The sequence below is a fragment of the Poecile atricapillus genome, chromosome 2 (genome assembly GCF_030490865.1).
Source record: "Poecile atricapillus isolate bPoeAtr1 chromosome 2, bPoeAtr1.hap1, whole genome shotgun sequence".
NCBI lineage: Eukaryota > Metazoa > Chordata > Aves > Passeriformes > Paridae > Poecile > Poecile atricapillus.
The window spans coordinates 58,338,599-58,359,079 of NC_081250.1; the positions used below are offsets into that span (position 1 = coordinate 58,338,599).

At 41.7% G+C, this 20,481-nt stretch overlaps 1 protein-coding gene across 2 annotated transcripts in view; it reads right to left on the reverse strand.

Moving 5' to 3' along the window:
- Window positions 1-15,437, reverse strand: part of CTDP1 (CTD phosphatase subunit 1) — a 102,123-nt gene extending 86,686 nt beyond the window's left edge. The window contains exons 1-2 of one of the 2 annotated variants that reach the window (XM_058832878.1): window positions 14,925-15,432; window positions 158-241 (exon numbers count right to left, since the gene is read on the reverse strand). In XM_058832878.1, the coding sequence (XP_058688861.1) occupies window positions 158-241; window positions 14,925-15,256 (416 nt within the window). In that variant the 5' untranslated portion in view covers window positions 15,257-15,432. Of the gene's footprint in view, window positions 1-157; window positions 242-14,924 lie in introns of both variants that reach the window. The other variant, XM_058832879.1, reaches the window with a different exon arrangement.
- Between the last annotated feature and the right edge of the window lie 5,044 nt (window positions 15,438-20,481).

Here is a 20,481-nt window from a genome sequence, read left to right on the forward strand (position 1 = left end):
AGGTATCCTTCCTCATGGCAAGGGAATTGTAACTAGATGACCTCCAAGTCCCTTCCAGCCCAGGATATTTTATGACTCTATTAGATGAGAGAAGGAAGAGCTTGAATGCCTAATCAGAAGCAAGTAGAAGTTGGATAGAAGAGCTGACAGTACTTACTGAGTTAAATCCTGGCCACATTCTGCACACAAGCCTTTCATAACAACAGGATGGCTGCATCCTTCCAGTCTCACCAGGACAGTCCTGAAAAAGACATAGGCATTCCAATGACAGAAGGCAGATTACAGACACGTAGATTAGTAACTCACAGACTGAATGAATTCAAAGAATAAATTCTGGTTATAACTTGAAGGTCAGCCCCTTAAGATACATGCTTTTGTCATAACATGGTAAAAAAAGAAATCTAAATCTAAATTTTCAAAACTTTAGAAGTCACTGAACTGACTAAGAAACTGACTGAAACTGACTAAGGTCAGTTTCTAACTACAGTTTAGCAAGGAAGTTTGATGAGAATGAGTATTGTTTGTCCAGGAACAGTTTACATTCACTTGGATACAACTCCCCATTAATACCCTACACTGAGCTACACAGTTATGAAAACCAAATGCAGAAACCTCAACATTACAGAACAGCTCAGGCTTTCTTCTTTTAAAATCACTGAGTTCAATCGTTAACCTAACACAGCCAAGCCCATCACTAAACCATATCCCTAAGCACATCACCATGTCTTAAATTCACTCAGGGATCGTGTCTAGACCCCTTCCCTGGGCAGCCCATTCCATTGCTTGACAACACTTCCCGTGAAGAAATTTCTCCTCATATCCAGTATAAACCATCCCTAGCACAACTTGAGGTAATTTCCTCTCCTCCTATTGCCTGATACTTGGAAGAAGCAACACTCACCTGGCTACAGCCTCCTTCTAGACAGTTGTAGAGAGTGCTAAGGTCCCCCCTGAACCTCCTTTTCTCCAGACTAAACACCCCCAGCTCCCTCACCTGCTCCTCATCAGACACGTGCTCCAGACCCTTCACCAGCTTCCTTCCCCTTCTGTGGACATGCTCCAGGAAGTCAATGTCCTTTTTGTACTGCGAAGTCCAAAATTTAACCCAGTATTTGAGGTGTAGCCTCACCAGTGCCAAACACAAGGGCAGACAAGTTCTATACCAACTTCATCTTAGTTTATTATTTTCAAGGCAGATCTCTATTGCTTCAATCTTCTCATAAAAATATTTTAATTTCTGATCTTTAAGTCTTGACTCACCACATCTTAAAATAAAGACATAGGAACTGATATTTTATTCTTTCTTTTAAACAGTGGCTAAACTGTCACCCTGAAAACTCAGCTTCTGAGCTTGCTGACATGGTTTTCTAAGGACTTTCCCAGGACAGTAACTGTAAACATAGATATGTGTACATTCCTTCTGTTATACGTCCTGTGATGGGCATCTCTCCTGGCCAGTGCAGTGAGAAAGTGTTATCCTGACCATCCAATCCCTGGCCATGGTCAGAAGCCTATAAATCCTGGGAGGAAAAATAAACGCTCTCTTTCTTTTCACCACACCTCGACCTGTGTCCGTGTGATCTGTTCATCTTCAGCGGCAACAGCTAAACCAAACCAGAAATTAGAGCTGGAAACAGAAGTGTGACATTCACTATGCCAAACTCTTTAGAAGACAAACTCTACTTTTCAGCTGAATAGTCTAACTAAAGTTTTCCTCATCCAGTTATCAAAATTTCAGGTACTTGAAAATATCATCATTTATTTTCTCTCAAACACTTCAGTCACTCTAAGAGACTTGTTTTCTTCATTACAGATGGAGACATTGATCTTTCAGACTTTTTTTATTTTAAAAAAATTCTAATAACTAGATACACTTCAGTCACTACAAAGTTTCACCAACTCTGTGATAATGAACTACATCATCTCCCTATTTTTAAAAATAAAAAAAAATAAAAAGTCAAGCAGGTAAAAAAAAAAACCTAACCAAAAAGCAAAAAACCAACATAACCCAAGCTCTTTTATAAACTGGCTGTAGTGTTTAAAGTGTGGCTTCACACCCATACTGCAATAAGCAGACTGCACCATGAAGAAAATTCTGCATGCCCAAATATCTCGTTCATATATCTGACTACTAAGCATTTGGAAATTCCAAGCAGAAATCCAGTTTCTAAATAATACTTGCAACTGCTTACTTGCAATGTGACACTTGTTTTTCAACAACCAGAAAAAGGATGACTCTACTAACAAAACTGCAGTTCATGCCTGCAATGAGGATTATTTTCCTCTCTGAGAGCAAAAACTGGATTCCAGTCAGGTTTGTTTCAAAACAAGTCTTCACAATAAGTCATCATACCACCAGTATTCCCATTTACAAAAGTGCAGATCTATGCCCTTCTCACTGGCAGTCATTATCTGCTTGGAAATTACACCTCTTCCTGTGTAGGCATCTTACATCTCTTTTTTAAACATGGTATTTATTTCACAGAAAACAAATTATCAGTCTTGGCTTTTTAAAAGAACTGTACAATATAAAGTATTTTAGTGGCCCTTCACTAGTGGCAATTCACCGTGTGATTATTTCACGGATTTCACAGAATTTAGGTCTCCTCTCATCCCTCTATGTTTGCATTATTTAATTTGACTCTCTCCCCACTCCCTTTGACAATATGCCTAACTTGCTGTCCTTTACCTTGATTCACTGCTAAGCTCCTTTTTAGGCTAACAATGCACACTAATGACCATGTCAGAATTTTTCATTCTCACCACGTGTTCAATGTATGAATCAGAAATTAGACACACCTAAAAGGTCAAAAACCTGCCCCATGGTACAAGATACAGAAATATGCTTAAAAGATTACAGTGACTGAGTTTATACCCCAGATTAATTGGTTTTCAATAGTTCAGAAGAAAAAAGCCTTTCAATGCCAGCTTAGAAGCCACAGCATCTCTAGACATTCTCTACTTTGCAGTCAAGGTAACCTCACACTCCAGGTATGCAACAGGAGAAGTTGGCATAGTCCTGGGCTGAGATGTGATTCAGAAATGGACATGAAGAAGCAAAGCTTTTTATAAGAAAGAGTTCTAAATCATTCATTGATACTGTTCCTAAACAGCACCTCTGTACCTTATACCAAGCATGACCACTAAATAGCAGCTTTGCCCCTGCAAAATCTAAACATAACCAGAACTCCTGGCCATATTAGATGTGCTAGAGATAAAATAAAAAGAACATGATACAAAGTCCTCTGTCATACTGTTCTCTGTGATGCTTAACCCAAAGGACAGAGGAAGAAATCCAGAGCCCTGATAAACTTCTGAGCAACATACAACCAAAGTGTCAAGTTTCAATTACAACTGTCAGGATCTTAGGCAGACTTCTCCCAGGGAAATATCCCAAAAATACTTAGTGCTGCAGAAAGAAAGCCTGAACTCTACTAAGGCCTAGGCATATTTAAATTTTAGCACATGTGTTTTAATTACTAAAAAAAACCAAACAGACCTCAGTAAAAATGACTTTTTTTTGATTTCACACCTGGAAACTCTCCTTTTACTGTTGAAGTGTGGGATTTTGAAAATGTAATGGCCAAGATCAAAGAAAATTATTAGACAAAAGTGAGCTGAATCAAAGTGTGCATGTCTGGTTTTAAATGGCTGCATATACCAAATACAGGTTCAGGTTTCTGCCTGTTCTCTTCTCTGTGTCATAAGTGAAACCCACTTAGAAGAACAGAGCCTTTCCCGACTCCGTTCCTACAAAGAATAAACTGATTCTATTCTCCCTCCCACCCCCTACAAATATGAGGAACTACAGCACATTACTGCTGACAACAGTAACAGTATCTTCTTCAGGATCCACAGGATGATAAGCAGAGCTAACTGGCTACTTCAACAATAGCATTCCGAGAAAACTGCCACAAAAGATGCAAAATCTTTTCCTAGTTTTACAAACTGTCCCAACTGTGCAGATAGGACAGGCAAAGCAACTGGGTAAGAACCACTATGCTGTGACAAGTGAACTTTTTTTCTGAGCAACTGTGGAGGTGGTAGATCACTCCAATACCCAGCCTGAAAGCTAAATGACTGCAACAGAACCACAAACTACCCACATGGTTTCTTTGGTACAATGAAACTTGAACTAGTAAATACGACAACCCACTCTGAGCCCTTACTCATATTCCTTCCAGATGTACTTGTAAACAACACAGAAATTAGGTGTGCCATTAAGGTAAAATTTTATTTTTTGTGGTCACAGTCATGAATAGGAACAGGTATCTACCAACAGCCTGAGGATGCAGGTGACCATAAGCTCATCACTGCCCTCTCAGTACTTCCACACTTACATCCTGTTTCTAAACCAAGTATTTTAATAATGTCTGCTTTAATTCAGCAGCATAGTAAAGAAAGAAAAAAAAAGGGGGAAAGCTTTCATGAAATCCAATATGAACATTTTTTATTAAGAGAGGAAGTAAATGCCTATGCTAATCCTAAAGCCTGGTCACTATTGTTGACTTCAAATGGAAGAACTTTGTATCAAGCATAGACCATGGCACTGGTTCCTGGTAACTGAATTAAGTTGGAAAGCCACAACAGAGTTCTCATATCTGTGCTACACCTCAGTTGTAGTTGTTCTCACTAAGAAGAACCCATTGCAAACAAAAAGCATTCCCCTAAATGTTTTTTATTGCTTAAATTTTGTTTTGTTGTTCAGTTTTTTTTAAAGCATCATCTAATACTTCCAGCAGCAAGTGCAGGAGTTACAAGAGAACAGAAGCAAGAACATCTTGAGATGTTTTTTCCATAATAAGTCAACTAAAGGAGGGGCTGGCCAGCTGCAGCACACGAGTACAATGGCCATGAGATCTCTTTGTAGTTGTCTTCGTAAACCACTGTATCTGAAGGATACTCAGCATGACACAGAAATAGAGAGGCTCCCTCTGTTACTCAGAACAAGTCTAACCTGACTGTACATTAACCATGGCCTTCTATTACAGCTTGGCTTCACTTCCAGAGGCAACAGCTCCAATGTCATGCTGCCAGAGAAAGGCAATTACTCCCCACCCTCGTGTTCCTCTGAAAGCCTGGCCCCTCCTCAGGCACTTCCAGATGAACCTCTCAGAACCCTGCAAGGTTGAACTCTCCAGTCTTAACCAAGTTTTCTGCTGGTTTTAGAGTCAAGCAGCTAGTAAGAGCAGTCCAGCAAGGGTGACCGATCAAAGATGCAAATGTTTCACAAACAAGGCTAAGACAGACACAGATTGAGAAACTCACATTTTCTCTCCACAGTAACCAGGCCACTTCGCTAGCATTTATCTTTCCTATCTGTAAGGACTAGTTTGGAGAAGTCCAAGTCATGGAAACGTAAGTTTTATTTATTATCTTAAAATCTGCTTCAAGGTACCCTGCACTGGCATTGAAAATACAGTGCAATACAGTGCAAATTTACACAAAGCTACGGCCCTGCACTGACTTGTATCTCATGTGAGTGCTGGCAGCCAAGCCATTGCTGGGTTTCCTCAGATCTGTTTGGTACAAAGAAAGACCTCAAATACCACAAGAAACACACAGACTGAGTTGTCACTGTGACAGCTTAAAGCTGCTGTCCTCAATCTGATGCCATATGCCCTTCTGATTTGCATTAGAAGATGTCTAAGTATACCAATGCAGAAAAAGGAGATTCTGGTGTGTAAGTGAACAGAAGCCGCTGCCCTGGTTCAGCAGAATGCTCAAGGGGTGTTACTGGCAAACTGTCAAGGGGTAAAAATACCAAATGAACACATCTTCAGATCAATTATTATTAATACCAACTACTACTGAATCAACCAACCAATCTAGAACAAATATGAGCACAAAATCCTTTAGTTGTCAGATAAAGCCAGAATCAACCTAAAGCCTGCTTCTACAGTTCCATTAGTCAGATTTCTGACATTTTTGTTTGCTTATACAGGAACAGTATTTTGTGGTGTATCTGCAGCATTTAAAACCCCTACGAAGAGCCCTTATGACCAACTTACATCAAAACACAGCCTTTGTTACACAGGACTCGTTTTGTAGCAAGGATATTTTCGAAGCCTGAATCACCTTAGTCTTGCCATGTAAGAGTATTTAACCACTGGATTTATTTATTTAACCCTCATTAATATCTTTGAGGAAGCAGAGAGTCCTTGAAAAACTGATTAAAAACACCAAGGATTCACAGTAACACATGGCCCTTGTTGCTACAGGCAACACGTGGACTACAGGTGTTGAGCCTCTTCAAGCTGTTGGAGGAAATGTCCACTACAGCTACTTGACTTACACTCAAGGACAGCAAACACAGACAGCTGCATTTCAAATATGCATGAACCCTAAAGGCTTCACCCAAACAAGTCAGGCCTTTTGATAAAATCCCCCCAAACTCAAACAAAACCCCCATACCTAACCTAGCCAACTAGGTAATAACTGCTGCGAGCAATAGCTCATAGAAAGCACAATTCCCACTGCAAGGCATCATCTCAGTTCTCCAAAGCTAATGGGGAAATTACCGGTCTTGAGATTATTTTTCCTCTGTTAAATACACACTATTCACAACTAGGAGTTGAAGTGTTGTGAACTTCCTTCTTCTACTTTTAGGCAAAATACCTATTCAGGTTTAGACTAAGGTCATAAATGCAAAGAGAAACACAGGCCTAGAGTTTCAGTATTTTATTTATAATCCAAAAAAACATTTTAAGCTTGAAGCAAGTCTATTTCCACGATTTGCAAGGCTTTAAGTATTTCCATTTACTTCTAGTGAAGAGTTTACATTACAAGCAAGGAGGTAACCCTCTTTCACCTTATATGCAGGCATCTGTGATCAGATTCTTACATGTTTCAAAAAGCCACTGCTAGGAGTTAACAACATATAATAAAAAGGTACAAAAACACCCCAAAATGGGCTTGCAGTTCCCTTTGTGTAAGTTCTAGTAATTAGTTACAATGTGTTTTTTATTTAGAACATTTTAAACCAGAAGTATTATTATTTAGGAGAATTCAAGACTGATTTTTTTTAAAAGAGAAAAGGTAAAAAAAATAGTTCTCACTGCTTTTACATGGAACCCCTTCAAAACAATGAAGCTGAATGAATTTAGAAGTGGAAAGATCAAGCCGGTAACTCTTATATAAATAACTTATTTATATAACTTATTGCTATTCTTTAGCAGTAAATACTTCTAATAATCACAGAAGAAAACAGGCTGTCATATCTCAGTAATTCATTTAAGCAATAAACAGTTCTGCAGCCCACTCCCCCCATTATTGTTGTCAACTGCTAACATTACTTTTATGCATTTGCTCTTCTATTGCCACTTCCCTCTGAATGCAGTGTTAGCAGTCATGAGGCAGTTCTCAAATACCTACTGCAAAACTCCCCCTGGGAGTTGAGGAACATCCATCTGACAGCAGAATCATAGCAATCCAAAACTATACAATGAACCCTGGCAATCTAAGTGGCACTTATTCAAAATTTTGAAGTGACTGAGGAGTGACTATACAGCCTTCTAATTGACAGAACAAGAATTAACCTAAACCTCCAGTTTTCTCAAACAACACTTGAACTTTCACATCAGGTACTAAAGAATGGTACTCACAGATGAACTGCTGCAAATGCAGCCAACAGCTAATCCCACAGCTAATTTTTGCTTTTTCAGGCATACACCTCTCCTTCTGATAAAGGCATGTAATTTCCTCTTATGTCAGACCAATTCGCCACTGCATTCCTCCTACAGCACAGTCAAGATCACCTGTAATTACCGGAACAAATCTGGTTTGCCTCCTGCAACTGCAGGCGCTTATCTAGAGAAACAGCAACAGATGAGCACCAAAACAGCCTGGACACCAGGGCAGAGAAAGGTGACTGAGAAAGAGACAGTTTCAAACACACACATGCACAGAACTGACATCAAAGCTATAAACATGGACTTTTTTTCTTCCTGTGCAAAGAAATCTGGGAGGATCCCAGATCTCCCCCTTTGCCTTGGAGAGCTGCATCTATTAACAGAATATTGTATCTTCTCCAAACATTTCATCACCTTTCTCACTGAAACCACTTAGGCAATCACAGTGCCTTTGTCTGTTACTTCCAAAAAACAAATAGAACCGGAAGAGGCTTACTGCAGGATGCACGATCCTCAAATCTAACAGCTTCCTCTTGTCCTTTCCCTTTATGGATACTGTGGCAAACTTCTCTGGACATTACATCCTGCCTGCTCTCCTCTGGGACTTGCTGTTAAACCAAATGAACACACATGAATTAACAACTCTTAACACCCTCAAGAGCAATTATGAGCCAAACTGTCCTAAGTTACACCACAGCGTTCAAACGAGGTGCAGCAGCTCCACATTTGACAACAACCATATGACAGCAACAGCATCATGTGAGCCCAGAGACCCAACACACTCTGAGAGCAGAGGAAAACAGCTTAGAAAGCTGCTCAGCTATTAAGAGAAAAGGGTGATAAATTATTGCCCTGGAAATTGAAGCCTTCTGATAATGTTTTCATAGTTTTAGTTAGTTTCCCATGAAAGTTCCAAAAACATAAGTTGTTTATCACAATCCTTCTAAGAAATGTCTTTTGACGGATGTTTCTCATGACCAGTGTGCTTGGGAAGGTGGTAACTATCCAATCCCTGGTCATTGTCAAGAATCTATAAATACCGGAGTCAGAGAATAAAGGCGCTGTTTTTTCTGTTCTGACACTGAGAGGTGTTTGTGTGAATCATTTTGTGTCCTCTAGCGACAATAAATAGCTGTAAAGTTAATGAAGTTCTCCTCTTAAGGAATGCTTTCCCTGGCTAGGGCCACTTCCCCCCCTTCCAACCCCCAGCCCTTCTGTGAATGAGAATCCACAGCATTCACTCCACTAAGCTCGGACCAACACCATTTGCCTTCCACACCTTTTTGAATACTGCAAAGTCTTAGATGTAATTTTAAAACTAGGAAGCACTAGAAAGCAAACAAATAGACATTATTCAATTCTACTGTGTCAAAATCACTACCTTATGCCACACTTTTTCTTAGAACAGTTGTAGAAAAGCCATTTTGGTTTATTTTTTTAAGATATTAGTGCAATAGTGACCTGACAATATCCCAACTCTTGCCTTAAAAAAAGCAGCATTTCCTTTAACACAGCAACACATTGTTAAAGAAAACTGGGGGAACCTTTCCATCCTTCAAAGTCCTTTTAAGATGAGTAGTTTCTCCTGTTGGTGACAGTTCTATCCTTCCCCTATTTCCAATTCTGTAGGCCTAACTTAGCATAGCCAAACCTAGACAAAATGTATAATCAAGATCTTTAAATTGTAACCTGTAATGCATTACCTGCTCTCCAGGAAGTAATTTCATGCTACCCTAAATGCTTAAAAAAAGGCAACTACTGCCAATTCAGTTATTTGTATATGGTAGAAGACCTTAAATTAACCTTCAATTTTTTAAACTACACAGAAGAGATATCCATAAGAATATTTTTAAAGTAACAACTTACAATGAATTGTCTATTATCATTTTCCAAAAGAAGTCCCAAAAATTAAAGGTTGGCAGCTCTTTACTGAACCTTGAGGCTAGGATGTCCCATTTGCAAATATTTTTCTATATTCTTAATGATTTTTAATAATTTTCAGTACCATCACCCCATATTCACTTTTATTTAGCAAGTTCGAATGTTTCATTAGCCATTCACCTAAGGGGAGTTTTCCACTAGGTAAATCTGACCTTGAAAATCCAAACAGCTGCAATCCCTGCTAGGGCAAACCCTTAAGTTAACACCAAACACAGTCATCAAATCAGAAAGGTCCAAGTAGGCATGCAAGTTGTGGTACTGAGATTGCTCAAGAGAAAAAAACCTCTTTGGGTCAAGACAAACTTTCAGAACAATTCAAACCTGAAGTTTTGTCGCTCTCTTCCCTCCTCAAACTTTTCCAATCCCTCCCAGGACAAATGCCTATGTGTTGTGCAACATAAAATTTAAAAGTCTCACTGCAGTCTCCCCATGAGCATTTTTGTCCATACGTTTTGTCTTCAGAACAGAACAATTACAGAAAACCATGTGGCAGTTGCTGAGAAGAAACAACATGCACATTTGCCTTTGAAAAAGTCTGGTTTTCTAAACAACTCAAGCATTAAAGTAAAGCTCAAAAATACCCTAAAGAAACTAAACAGCAATAACGAAAAAAGAAAATCCATTACCATTTGGGTAAAAATACAATCTATTTCCACCACAGACATCTACAAACCAACATTTTTTAAAACCTGCTACAACCTGCTTGTAGTTCTACAATGGGATGCATACAACAGTACTGCAAGCCATCTCATTCTGTCTGCTGGCCCATACACTCACACAGCAAAAAGTCCTAGAGCTCAAGTAAGATGAGCAACTCACAGTACAAATTAAGAGACGAAAATGCCATGGTTTGGGAGAAATCTTGTAAAGATAAGGATGTTACTAAAGACTATCATACAAAATGCCAAATGGAACATACACAACCTCAAAAATGTTATTCTCCTGTGTTGACATGTCATTTATTCCCTTGATGACTCTACTGACATCTACACAATCACTTGCTCTGACCCGTCTATGGGCTACTGCTGAAAGGATAAATTACTCCCCCTTTCCCTACACCATACTCCTGTTGAAGCAACTGAACAAAATGAGGGAATAGATTACTACAGACCATTTTCCAGGAGATTGGGCGGGAAGGAGAGAAAGAAAAAAGGATGAGAAACCAAGCCATCTTTAATCACATGATTTCCAACACCCTATTCAATGCAAGCTGAAGGCACTCAAGTTTGAGCAACCCTTCCAGCCAACTCTCATAGTAGCATGAAGCAATCAGGAAACCTTAGTCTAAGAAAGCCACATTGACAAAAACTGCATACACGAGGTTGCCACAACCACACTACTGCTAAACTCTAAGGCTGATGCCCATTTCCAACCAAACCAATTAAGCTCTCAGATAAAGAAGCTTCTACAAGTTTTGTGAAAACATGGCCAGGTAAAGAAAAGGAACTCTGTCCTCTACCATTCAGTACTATGAGCTATCTTATGAGCTTCCAACTTGTTAGGTGCCTAGGAATAGGAGAAAGAAAAGGCAATGAAAGACAAAACCCCTCATATAGAACTTGCATCTCTTTCACTATCCAGTTCAACAGAACACTAGAGAGAGTCTTCTTTCAGTGTTTCTTGGTACCACAGTATATGGCAAAAAGGAGAGGGGGAGATTTTTTAAAAAAATAGACAAGTCAAAAACATGCAAACCGAAACTTATTAAAAAAATAATGGGATGAATTCCATAAAAAGGAATTAGACAAGAGATAAAATAAGTTGGGATTGTTACGTATTATTCAACAATCCTCAATGTTTGGCACTGAGGGATTTTTTTAGACTCATAACTTCATTAAATATTTGCCAGGCTATTATGAAAACATTCGTATCTAACAAAGAGCAAGGTGTTTTTCCTGTAGTTTGTTAAAAGTGTCACCACTTTAAAATAAACTGCAATTTATTAGCATTTTATTCCCCTTGGAAGACTGTAAAATGCATGGTACTGGGGTTTGAGGTTAAGTGGACAGTAAACTAGGCCCTGAGCCTATGTGACATTAGATAACCAAAAGAAGATATTCTTTCAAAAATATATAATCAAGTTTCTGGCACAAAAAAAATATCAAGCCATGACACAAAAATCTACAGTTTCAGAGAACACATCCCTACCTCTTTCCTGATATCTTCTCCAAAAATGAGAAGTTTTGCTTCACTAGGATGCAGATAGTTTAAACAAGACTTTTATTACAACACAAATATACTCTGTAGAAGAATGTGAATTTTTGGTATTAAAGGTATATGGTAAGACACAAAGATACCCAGGTTAAATATGCAGGTAATAAATATTTCAGAAGACTCTTCTAAAGTGAACCAAACAATACCCTTGCAATAGTCTGTCCCATCAGTAGGGAAATCATTTTATGTATCATTTTATATCAGAAACACTTATGTAAATATTTGCATAAAGCATTAATACTGACTCAACCCAGAATCCTGCCATACCTGCAGCACCTTCAGAATGATTAACTTTGATGGATAATTGGCACTAATAATACACAGACCAGTGCAGGATTTTTGGCATTTCATTTGTTGCTCCTGCTACCCATCAAAATGACGCTTCATTAACATCAAAGGCCTTTCATTAACTGCTTCCTGCAATCCCTGTTATTTACAGACCTAAAAGGTTAGACACCTTTCTCTCTCAAGTTCCAGACTGACATATGATGCAAGCCTACCTCTACAAGAATAAGCAAAAGCTACCTACTGCCTGCCTGCCTTTAGATGTCTCCAGGGGGAAGTTTGCATCCCTGTCAATGCTAAAAAGCAGGTAATAACACTACAAAAAAATTAAGTGCTATAAATGTGCAAAATTACTATCATGCAGCAAAAGAACTTCATGCTTGATATGAAAGAAAAATAATAAGAAGTTAAAAATGTGCCTTCTTAATTGGGATAGACTTTTGCTAAACAATGGCTTTATTTCCAGAATTATTATGACCTAACTGACATAGAAGAAAATTTAGCCACTCGTATTGTTTATCCTCAAATAAAAAGGTTTGATCAGCTTATCTTCTCATGTTCTAATGAGAAGTAAAAATATTTTGAATAGAAACAGTACTTCTACAGCGTTTCAGGGTCTGAAAAATACTTGTAAATATCTTTGGTTCATAAAGAATTCTGTGCTAAATCAGCCAAGTTCATTTTTCTGAAGCCAGCATGGCACCTACCATTCTCGATACTTTGGATCACAAAAAGGGCATCTTCTGCAGATGATGAATAAACTTCAGCTATATTACACACTTTAATCACAACTGTGTTTTAATATTGCAAAATCTTAAAACACTGAAATATTGTTGATAGTTAGTGAAATGTTATTATTTCAATTCCACAAAATGGGAAGCCACAGGCAAGATATTAAATGCTTGCCAAAAAAAGCCTTTAAGTGACCAGTAGAATGCAGTTTTGTCTTCAATTACTGACCAGTTCTACTACCCTTAGGTCATGCTTATTCTACCTCTTTACTTGAACTTCTCCCTTGCACTCATCCAGTAAATACACTGCAACATGCAACAGAGGAACCTAACTGAAAAGTCAGAATTCCTTTAGTGTAACACCTAGCAATGGTCAATATCAAATACAATCTTTCAGTCGTGTGAGATACAAATATTCCAGAAGCCAAGACCAATGGTAATAAAGAACACCATTTATTTTCTAATTGTCTCAAAGCAAGGACTTACTAATTCAAATCAATTAGTGCACTCCAGTCTATTAACATTGAGCAAAGCTAAAACAAAAATGCTGCTACATCAGCAGGAGACCCAGACTACTTTAAATTGATTACATTTTTCACTTAGAATATTTTTACTTTAGTTTTCCTTCCAAGTGCTTAGCTAACACAATGATAAGACCAGATAAAGTTATCTCCCCTTCTATGCAGTGATAGCAACACAAATTTCATCATGCATATGGTGTTTTAAAATTTCAGTCTGTACTTTTAAGATCTTCTTTAGTCTGACCTAGCATTTACAGTACCTTTGTTCTACATCAGGTATTAAAAATTGTCCATGCTGCACCAGATGCAACAGCAGAATGCTGATGGGGCACAAAAGGAAAACCACCGTCTTATCTCAGAAAGAGGTATCTCTACAGCAAGGAATACACAGCTTGCACCTCCTCAATAGCACATTATATGACTGACTAATACACAAGACTGCATCAGACTGTTTTTTTTTCTTGAACCGTAGAGAGCACCCCCATACAGAGATGTTTTGCATATACTAATGAATTTCAGTCAAGAAAATTTAGGCCTGGCTGTTCCCACCTAAAAATCAAGAGAACTGCAATCAAAGAAAATAGCTTGCTCTCATGAAACAGAGGAAGTAGATTGTTTAACTAGTTTCCTGTTGAAAAAGAATAAATCTCCCTAAGTACAGGCTAGCAGGTTATTCGCCCAATTTAACATAGAAATCTGAGTGGCCCACTATCTATCAGGTATTTAAGAATTTAAAAGTCAATGAACATTCAAGATGAACATTAAGACAAACCCATTGCTAAACTACAGGAAAAAAAAAGGGTTTTTAGTCCCTTGCTCTCCTGAAAGTTACAATTACAACATCTTGGTTATATTTGTGCAGCAGCCTTCTACATTAAAACAGCTACAGTATTGAAAACATTTAGGCTGCCAATATTATGTGTAAGGTACTCAGTAATTTTAAAATGCCTTGCTGCACTGTTGTTTCCCATTAAAATTCCTTCTATTGAGCACAAATGCTCTCTCTCTCTTTGCTCCCCGAGTTTTGCACCAACCTAACCGCCTAACTAGAAAGAGTATATTAGGAGAAGGGGCAGTAGCAGAAACTGATGCACAGCAGTTTCACCTGAACACGGGGAAAAACTTCTTTATTGTGCTGCACTGGAAGTGGTTCCCCACACTGTGGAGCCTCCCTCACTGCAGATACCCCAGAACCGTCTGGATGCAATCCCGTTCAACACGCCGTAGGGCGACCTCACACGAGCAGCGAGGCTGGACCAGATAACTCACGGTGATCCCTTTCACCCTAACTCATTCTGTGATATGGGGATTTCCAAGTAGTGTTTCCAGTAAGAGCAGCGTTTGGAGAACCCCGACATAGCAGGAGGGACGCTCAGCTCTCTGAGACAGAGCTCACAGCGAAGGGGCTCAGCTCTGAAACACGGGAGTGGAGCACGATCCCTCGGCACCTCCCCAGCCGCTTCCTCCTCCTTCCCCTCGCACGGCAGCCTCCCAGCGCAGAGCTCCGGAGGAAGGGCCTTTGTGAGCAGGGCCCGGCCCGGCCCCCTCGGAAGAGGCGCGAAAGCCGCGTCCCGCCAAGGCCGCCCCCGGCCCGCACTCACCCGGGCGCGATGACCTGGCCGGGCCGCGCGCAGAGCTCGCGCACCACGCCGGGCCGCTCCGCGCGCAGCCTGCGCTCGGGGCCGCCGCGCTGCGGGCGGGCGGAGGCGCCGCTGGCCACGGGCGGCAGCGGGGCGGCGGCGGGGCCGGCGGGGCGCGGGGCGGACGGCGACGGCAGCGGGGCGCAGAGCGCCAGCACCGACCCGATCTGCACCGCCGCCCCCACCGACACCTTCCACTCCAGCAGACGCAGCGGCCGCGGGCCGGGAGCGCGGATCTCCGACGCCGGGGCCTCCACGCCGGGCCCGCCGCCCCGCTCCGGCCGCTCCTCCATCGCCCCGGCCGGGGGCGGAGGGTCGGTCAGAGGTGCCCGGCAGTGGGGCCGAACCTGGTGCTGCTGCCGCCGCCGGGGGGGGTGGTTTGGGGCGCCCTGATAGTCACCGGTGGCGCCGACAGAAGCGGGGTCACGGCGGCTCCGCGCAGGCGCCGCGCTGCGCGTCCGGCCGCGCTTAAAGGCACAGGCACGGGCGGCCCGGCCCGCGGGGCGGCGCGGGGAGGAACTACAGCTCCCGGCAACCCCCGCGGCCCCGCCCGCCGGCCCCGTTGACGTCACAGAACCGGACTTGGAGAATATTCCGGGTTGGGACCCGCGGGGATCATCGAGTCCGACTCCTGGCCCTGCACAGGACACCCCGAGAATCATATCATGTGCCTGAGAGCGTTGTCCGAGACTCTCTTGAACTCCGTCAGGCTTGGTGCTGTGACCACGTCCCTCGGGAGTCTAATTCTATTGCTCAGGCATCCTCTGGGTGAAGAGCCCTTTTCTGTTTCACCAGCTGTCTTGGTTTAGCCCCAGCCAGCAGCCAGGCCCTACGCAGCCACTTTCTCACTCCCCCTCCAGCGAAACTGGGAGAGATTTGGAAGGGTAAAAGCTGGAAAACTCGTGGGTTGAAATGAAGACAGTTTAATAGGAAAAACAAAACCATGCACACAAGCAAAGCAAAACGAGGAATTGATTCACTGCTTCCCATGGGCAGGCAGGTGTTCAGCCATCCCCAGGACAAAGGGCCCCATCACACGTAACAAGTTGGGAAGACAAACACCATCACTCCAAATATTCCTCCTTCCTCCCCCCACTTTATTTGACATGATGTCTTGTAGTCTGGAATATCCCTTGGTCATTTGGGGTCACTTGTCCAGGCTGGGTCTCCTCCCAGGCACTCCCCCCATTCCTTGCCAGCGTGGCAATATGGAAAGCAGAAAAGGCCTTGGCTGTGTGCAAGTCCTGCTCAGCAATAACAAAAACATCTCTAAATTATCAAGCCTGTGCTCAGCACAAATCTAAAACACAGTCCCATACCAGCAACTGTAAATAAAGTTAACTCTACCGTAGCAAAAACCAGAATACCAATCTAAATCTCCCCTGACAAAGTTTCTGGCCATTTCCTTGGTTCTGTCTCTGGTCACCACAGAGAAGAGATCAGTAGCTTCTCCTCCTCTTCCTGTTGGGAGAAAGCTGTGGACTGCAATGAGGTCTCCCCTTAGTCTCCTCCAAGCTGAACAGCCCAAGTGACCTCAGCTGCTCCTCATACAGCTTCCCCTCAAGACCCTTCACCATCCTCATGGCCCTCCTTTGGACACTCTCTAATAACTTTATATCTTTATTTTATATTATGGTGCCCAAAACTGCGCACAGCACATAAGGTGAGGCTGCACCTTTGCAGAGCACATTTGGACAGTCACCTCACTTTGCTCTGGTGCCGCCCAAGGCCTGGGCCTTGAGGAGCCTGTGGAAGTTCTGCAGCACTCTCCAGGTCTCCCTTGGGTCAGTGGGCAGGAAGAAAAGGAGAGCACCCTTGCCTGGCAGAGCAGCCACCTTCCCTGGGCTCTGGCCCCACACCACAGTACACTGGCAGGGCAAGGAGGAGAAAAACTGGCTGGAGCTGAGGTCAGAGATGTCCCTAAGGGTATGTGTGTGTCTCCATCAAAACATGCCATGGACATGCTTCTTACCCATGGCAGCCACATGGCAGGGTATTGACCTCTTTAAGAAAACCAGGAAAGACTGTCAATTTCATCCAGATTCCCTGAGTGTAATCTTGCCTTGTGTGTTTGAAGATTAGCTCAGGTAAACAAACTCTGTTGGTGCTGAATGTCCCATTATTGTATGTGGAGAAGATAATCTTGGCAGCAGAGCAGAAACATGGCACAAAAATAATCTGGCTTTGTTTGCCCTACACATATCTCAAGCTGATGGTTACTCTGTTTGCCTTTTGTCTGCTAATCCCCCTCAGTCAAAAACCCACATTAAGGTCATGCAGCTTTATTAACACCTGCCATTTTCTTGAAAGCTGGCCTATCACACAGCTTTTATATGTTTCAGTGTCATATCTGTCATACCAGACCTCCTTGGAGGGGTAAGGATAGACAATATTTGATCCCTCACCGGTGGGTATGATGGAGTGACAGAAGTCTGACACTTTAAGTAAGGGATGAAGTGACAAGAGCTCACTTGCCCTTACCAATTCTGATACATTAACTCTTATCTCTGGAACAAACTAAAGGTATGCTGCAGTACTACTGACCTCAGGAAGCCTGAGCCTGCAGCCCCTCCTTCCACAGTAACTATTTTGTGATTTGCTCTGCACCTGTAATTGTGCAGATGAACAGCTCAGATGGGAGAATAAAAACAGAAATCTACATAATAATTATTATTGTTTCTGGTTACTTTGATTGCACTGAGATAAAAGTTTACAAAATAATTGCACCAATCAATCCTAGGTAGGTGCGAGGGAAAATCCCTGAGATGCATGTGATGAGAGCATTAGGGGAAGAATCTGTAATTCTATTAAGCAGTAGGATCATAAGGAACACACCGTATTAGGATGCTTGACTTCATGTCTGGTTATACCAGATGGCTTCCATCAAGAGGCAGATGTTTTCCCCAGTCTTCCCCTCAAAAAGGACATCAGAATTTAACCACGCCTTTGTATTTGAATACATAGCATGAACAAAAGCATATGGTGTAGAAATCAGCTTCATAGAACTGTTAGGTGAAAGGACTGGGGTGGTAGATACAGCCTTGTGGCAAAGCACTTCTTGAAAATGATAGATTTAAGAAAATACATGCATTGAAAAAATACGGCTGCCTTCCAAGAAGATAAACAAGATAATCTGCAGTGCAGTTACTTAAGGTTGAAACATGCTTAGCTAAGACTTCTTTTAAAATAAAAGATGTGTTATCCTGCTTTATGTGTTGTAGCTTTAATGAAAATTCAAAATGTATTATATAACGCCTCTTAAAGATGACTTGGCTGAGTATTTTCCTGTTCAGACTGATGACTGATGCTGTAAGCCTGTCGCAGCATACTTAATCCTCACTAATACCTGTTCCATAGTAATTCTTGGGAGTGTGTAGAACACAAGGTGGTCAACCTCCCAAAATCTCCAAGTGGCTTACAGAGATCTGCAAATGGGGGAGAGCCACAAGGCTCTCACTCCATACCTAATTTCTCCCGGGAGAGCTGTGGGGTGGTTTGCAGACAGGGCGTGACAGCAGCTCACCAGCAACCCACAGACCCTGCTCCAGCCTGAAGCCCAGGCATGCAGCTGTAGCGCAGGGTGTCTGGGCAAAGTCACTCACGGCTTCCCCTGTGGCTGGGGATTTGAATGGGCCAGCCGCCCTGGTGCTAGACAGCCCCATTGCCAATTATGTGATGTAATGTTATTATGAGAGCTGTTGCTGAACTACTCAGAAGTGATGCAGAAGTTGTTCAGGAGTCACAGATTGGCCAGTCCCCATGGCAGGGAGTTTATAGCTGTTTATATATAATACCTCAGTACAAGAAGTCTGCAAGGTGGTATCACATTTAAATATTATGAAAAATTATGGAGACATTCAAAAGGTATCACATCTCTTCTGTGCCCAGACACCTCATTGTATCCACTGGGATAACCAGTGACAGATTCCAGTTGAGGAAGCTAAATAACCTCATCCTGTATTTTGAGCAGTTCCAGTAGGAAGGGAAGTTTTACCCTCCTCAAAAGCTTGGCAGGGCTTGCTATCAGAAATTAAGGCAGCTTGTGCTGTATGTGAGCACCCCGTGTAAAAGAGGTTTGGGTAGTTTCCATTGTGGCAATCCTTTCCTGACTCTAGATTCTTGACTTCTTAGCCAAAGACCTTCTGCCAGGGTTTCTCCTGGCTTTTACAGAAGCAACCCAGGGAATGACTTTAACACACAGAGTACAATAAAATGCATATCTGCAGCTTGATCCCACTCCTGCTGAACTATCAGAAATGTTGTCAATTGCCTTCAAAAAAAGACAATGCAAATTCTTAGCATTGCAATAATAAATTAACAGGCAGTTTAAATTGCACTGTCACCAGCTTTTCTGTCAGCTGTCTCTTAATGTCTGAAAATGTGATCTTCATACTCAGTTAACAGAGGATCTCTTTTTTTCCCAGATAATATCTTCAGCAAAGCTCTGTGCTCCTCAGTGGAAATATAGCAGAGACTAATTTAGCTTCTCAGTTTTTCTTTTTCTTGGGCAACCTGAAAGAAAAAGATATAAAAAAATAACCATTTGTGAATGTTAGTGTTACATTTTCCCTGCAGTTTCTTTTCTGTGAGTGGGGTTAGTATTGCACTGATAGATCTGCACAGGTGCATTTCAGCAGTGCAAATACTTGTGCATGGACATTTTTCTGTATAGCAGCATCAAGACTGGATCATGCCAAATCAGCTGCACAGGAGATTACTGCATGTACATCATCAGGTATGTGGCTGTCTACCCAAACACACCCCAGCACAGACACATCCTTCTGGTCCTGCACTTGGAAACCCTACAGGTTGTTGCCTTAGTCATAAAGTAAACCATTATTTACTAGGTTAGGGCTACTCCCACGATGCCTTCACAGTCACGCTTCACAGTTTGAAGCCCACATAATTTTCAAGTGCATGACTCGGAAGCGTGAATGAGCACTTCTCTCTTTCCTTAGCAGGGATGCATACAACTTAACATCCCTTCCTCCTCTGCAGAAGAGGGACATGTCTAAACATTTTCATTTCAGAAGAGAAGCTGATGACACAAGTTTCCTGTGCCATCACAACAGAAGTTCATTCAAGTGCTAGACTGGGCCATCGACCAGACAGGATGGGGAATTTTTATAACCTAGGCTGTTTGTGACTGCAAAATGTTAGAGCAGTGATTTACAGCCTGTGCTCTGCAGGCTTTTGGGACTGCTGAGTCCACGGATGGTGATTAAGAAAGACACTTTGCTGTCTAGTAGTCTACAGCTGGGAAATTTTTTTCCCCTCACATCCACTGGAAAATGTATAGAGATGAAAACCAGCCAAAAAGCCCTGCCATAATGAAACATCTGCTCTTCTTATCAGACTTGTATGAAAGGTTTATTGAGTCCAAATTTTTCAACTTTCACCTGCCCCTCCCTTTATGGAAGGCCAAAACTGGGGGAGAAAAAAAAAAGAAAAAGAGAAAAAGAGAAAGAAAAGAAAAAGAAAAAGAAAAAGAAAAAGAAAAAGAAAAAGAAAAAGAAAA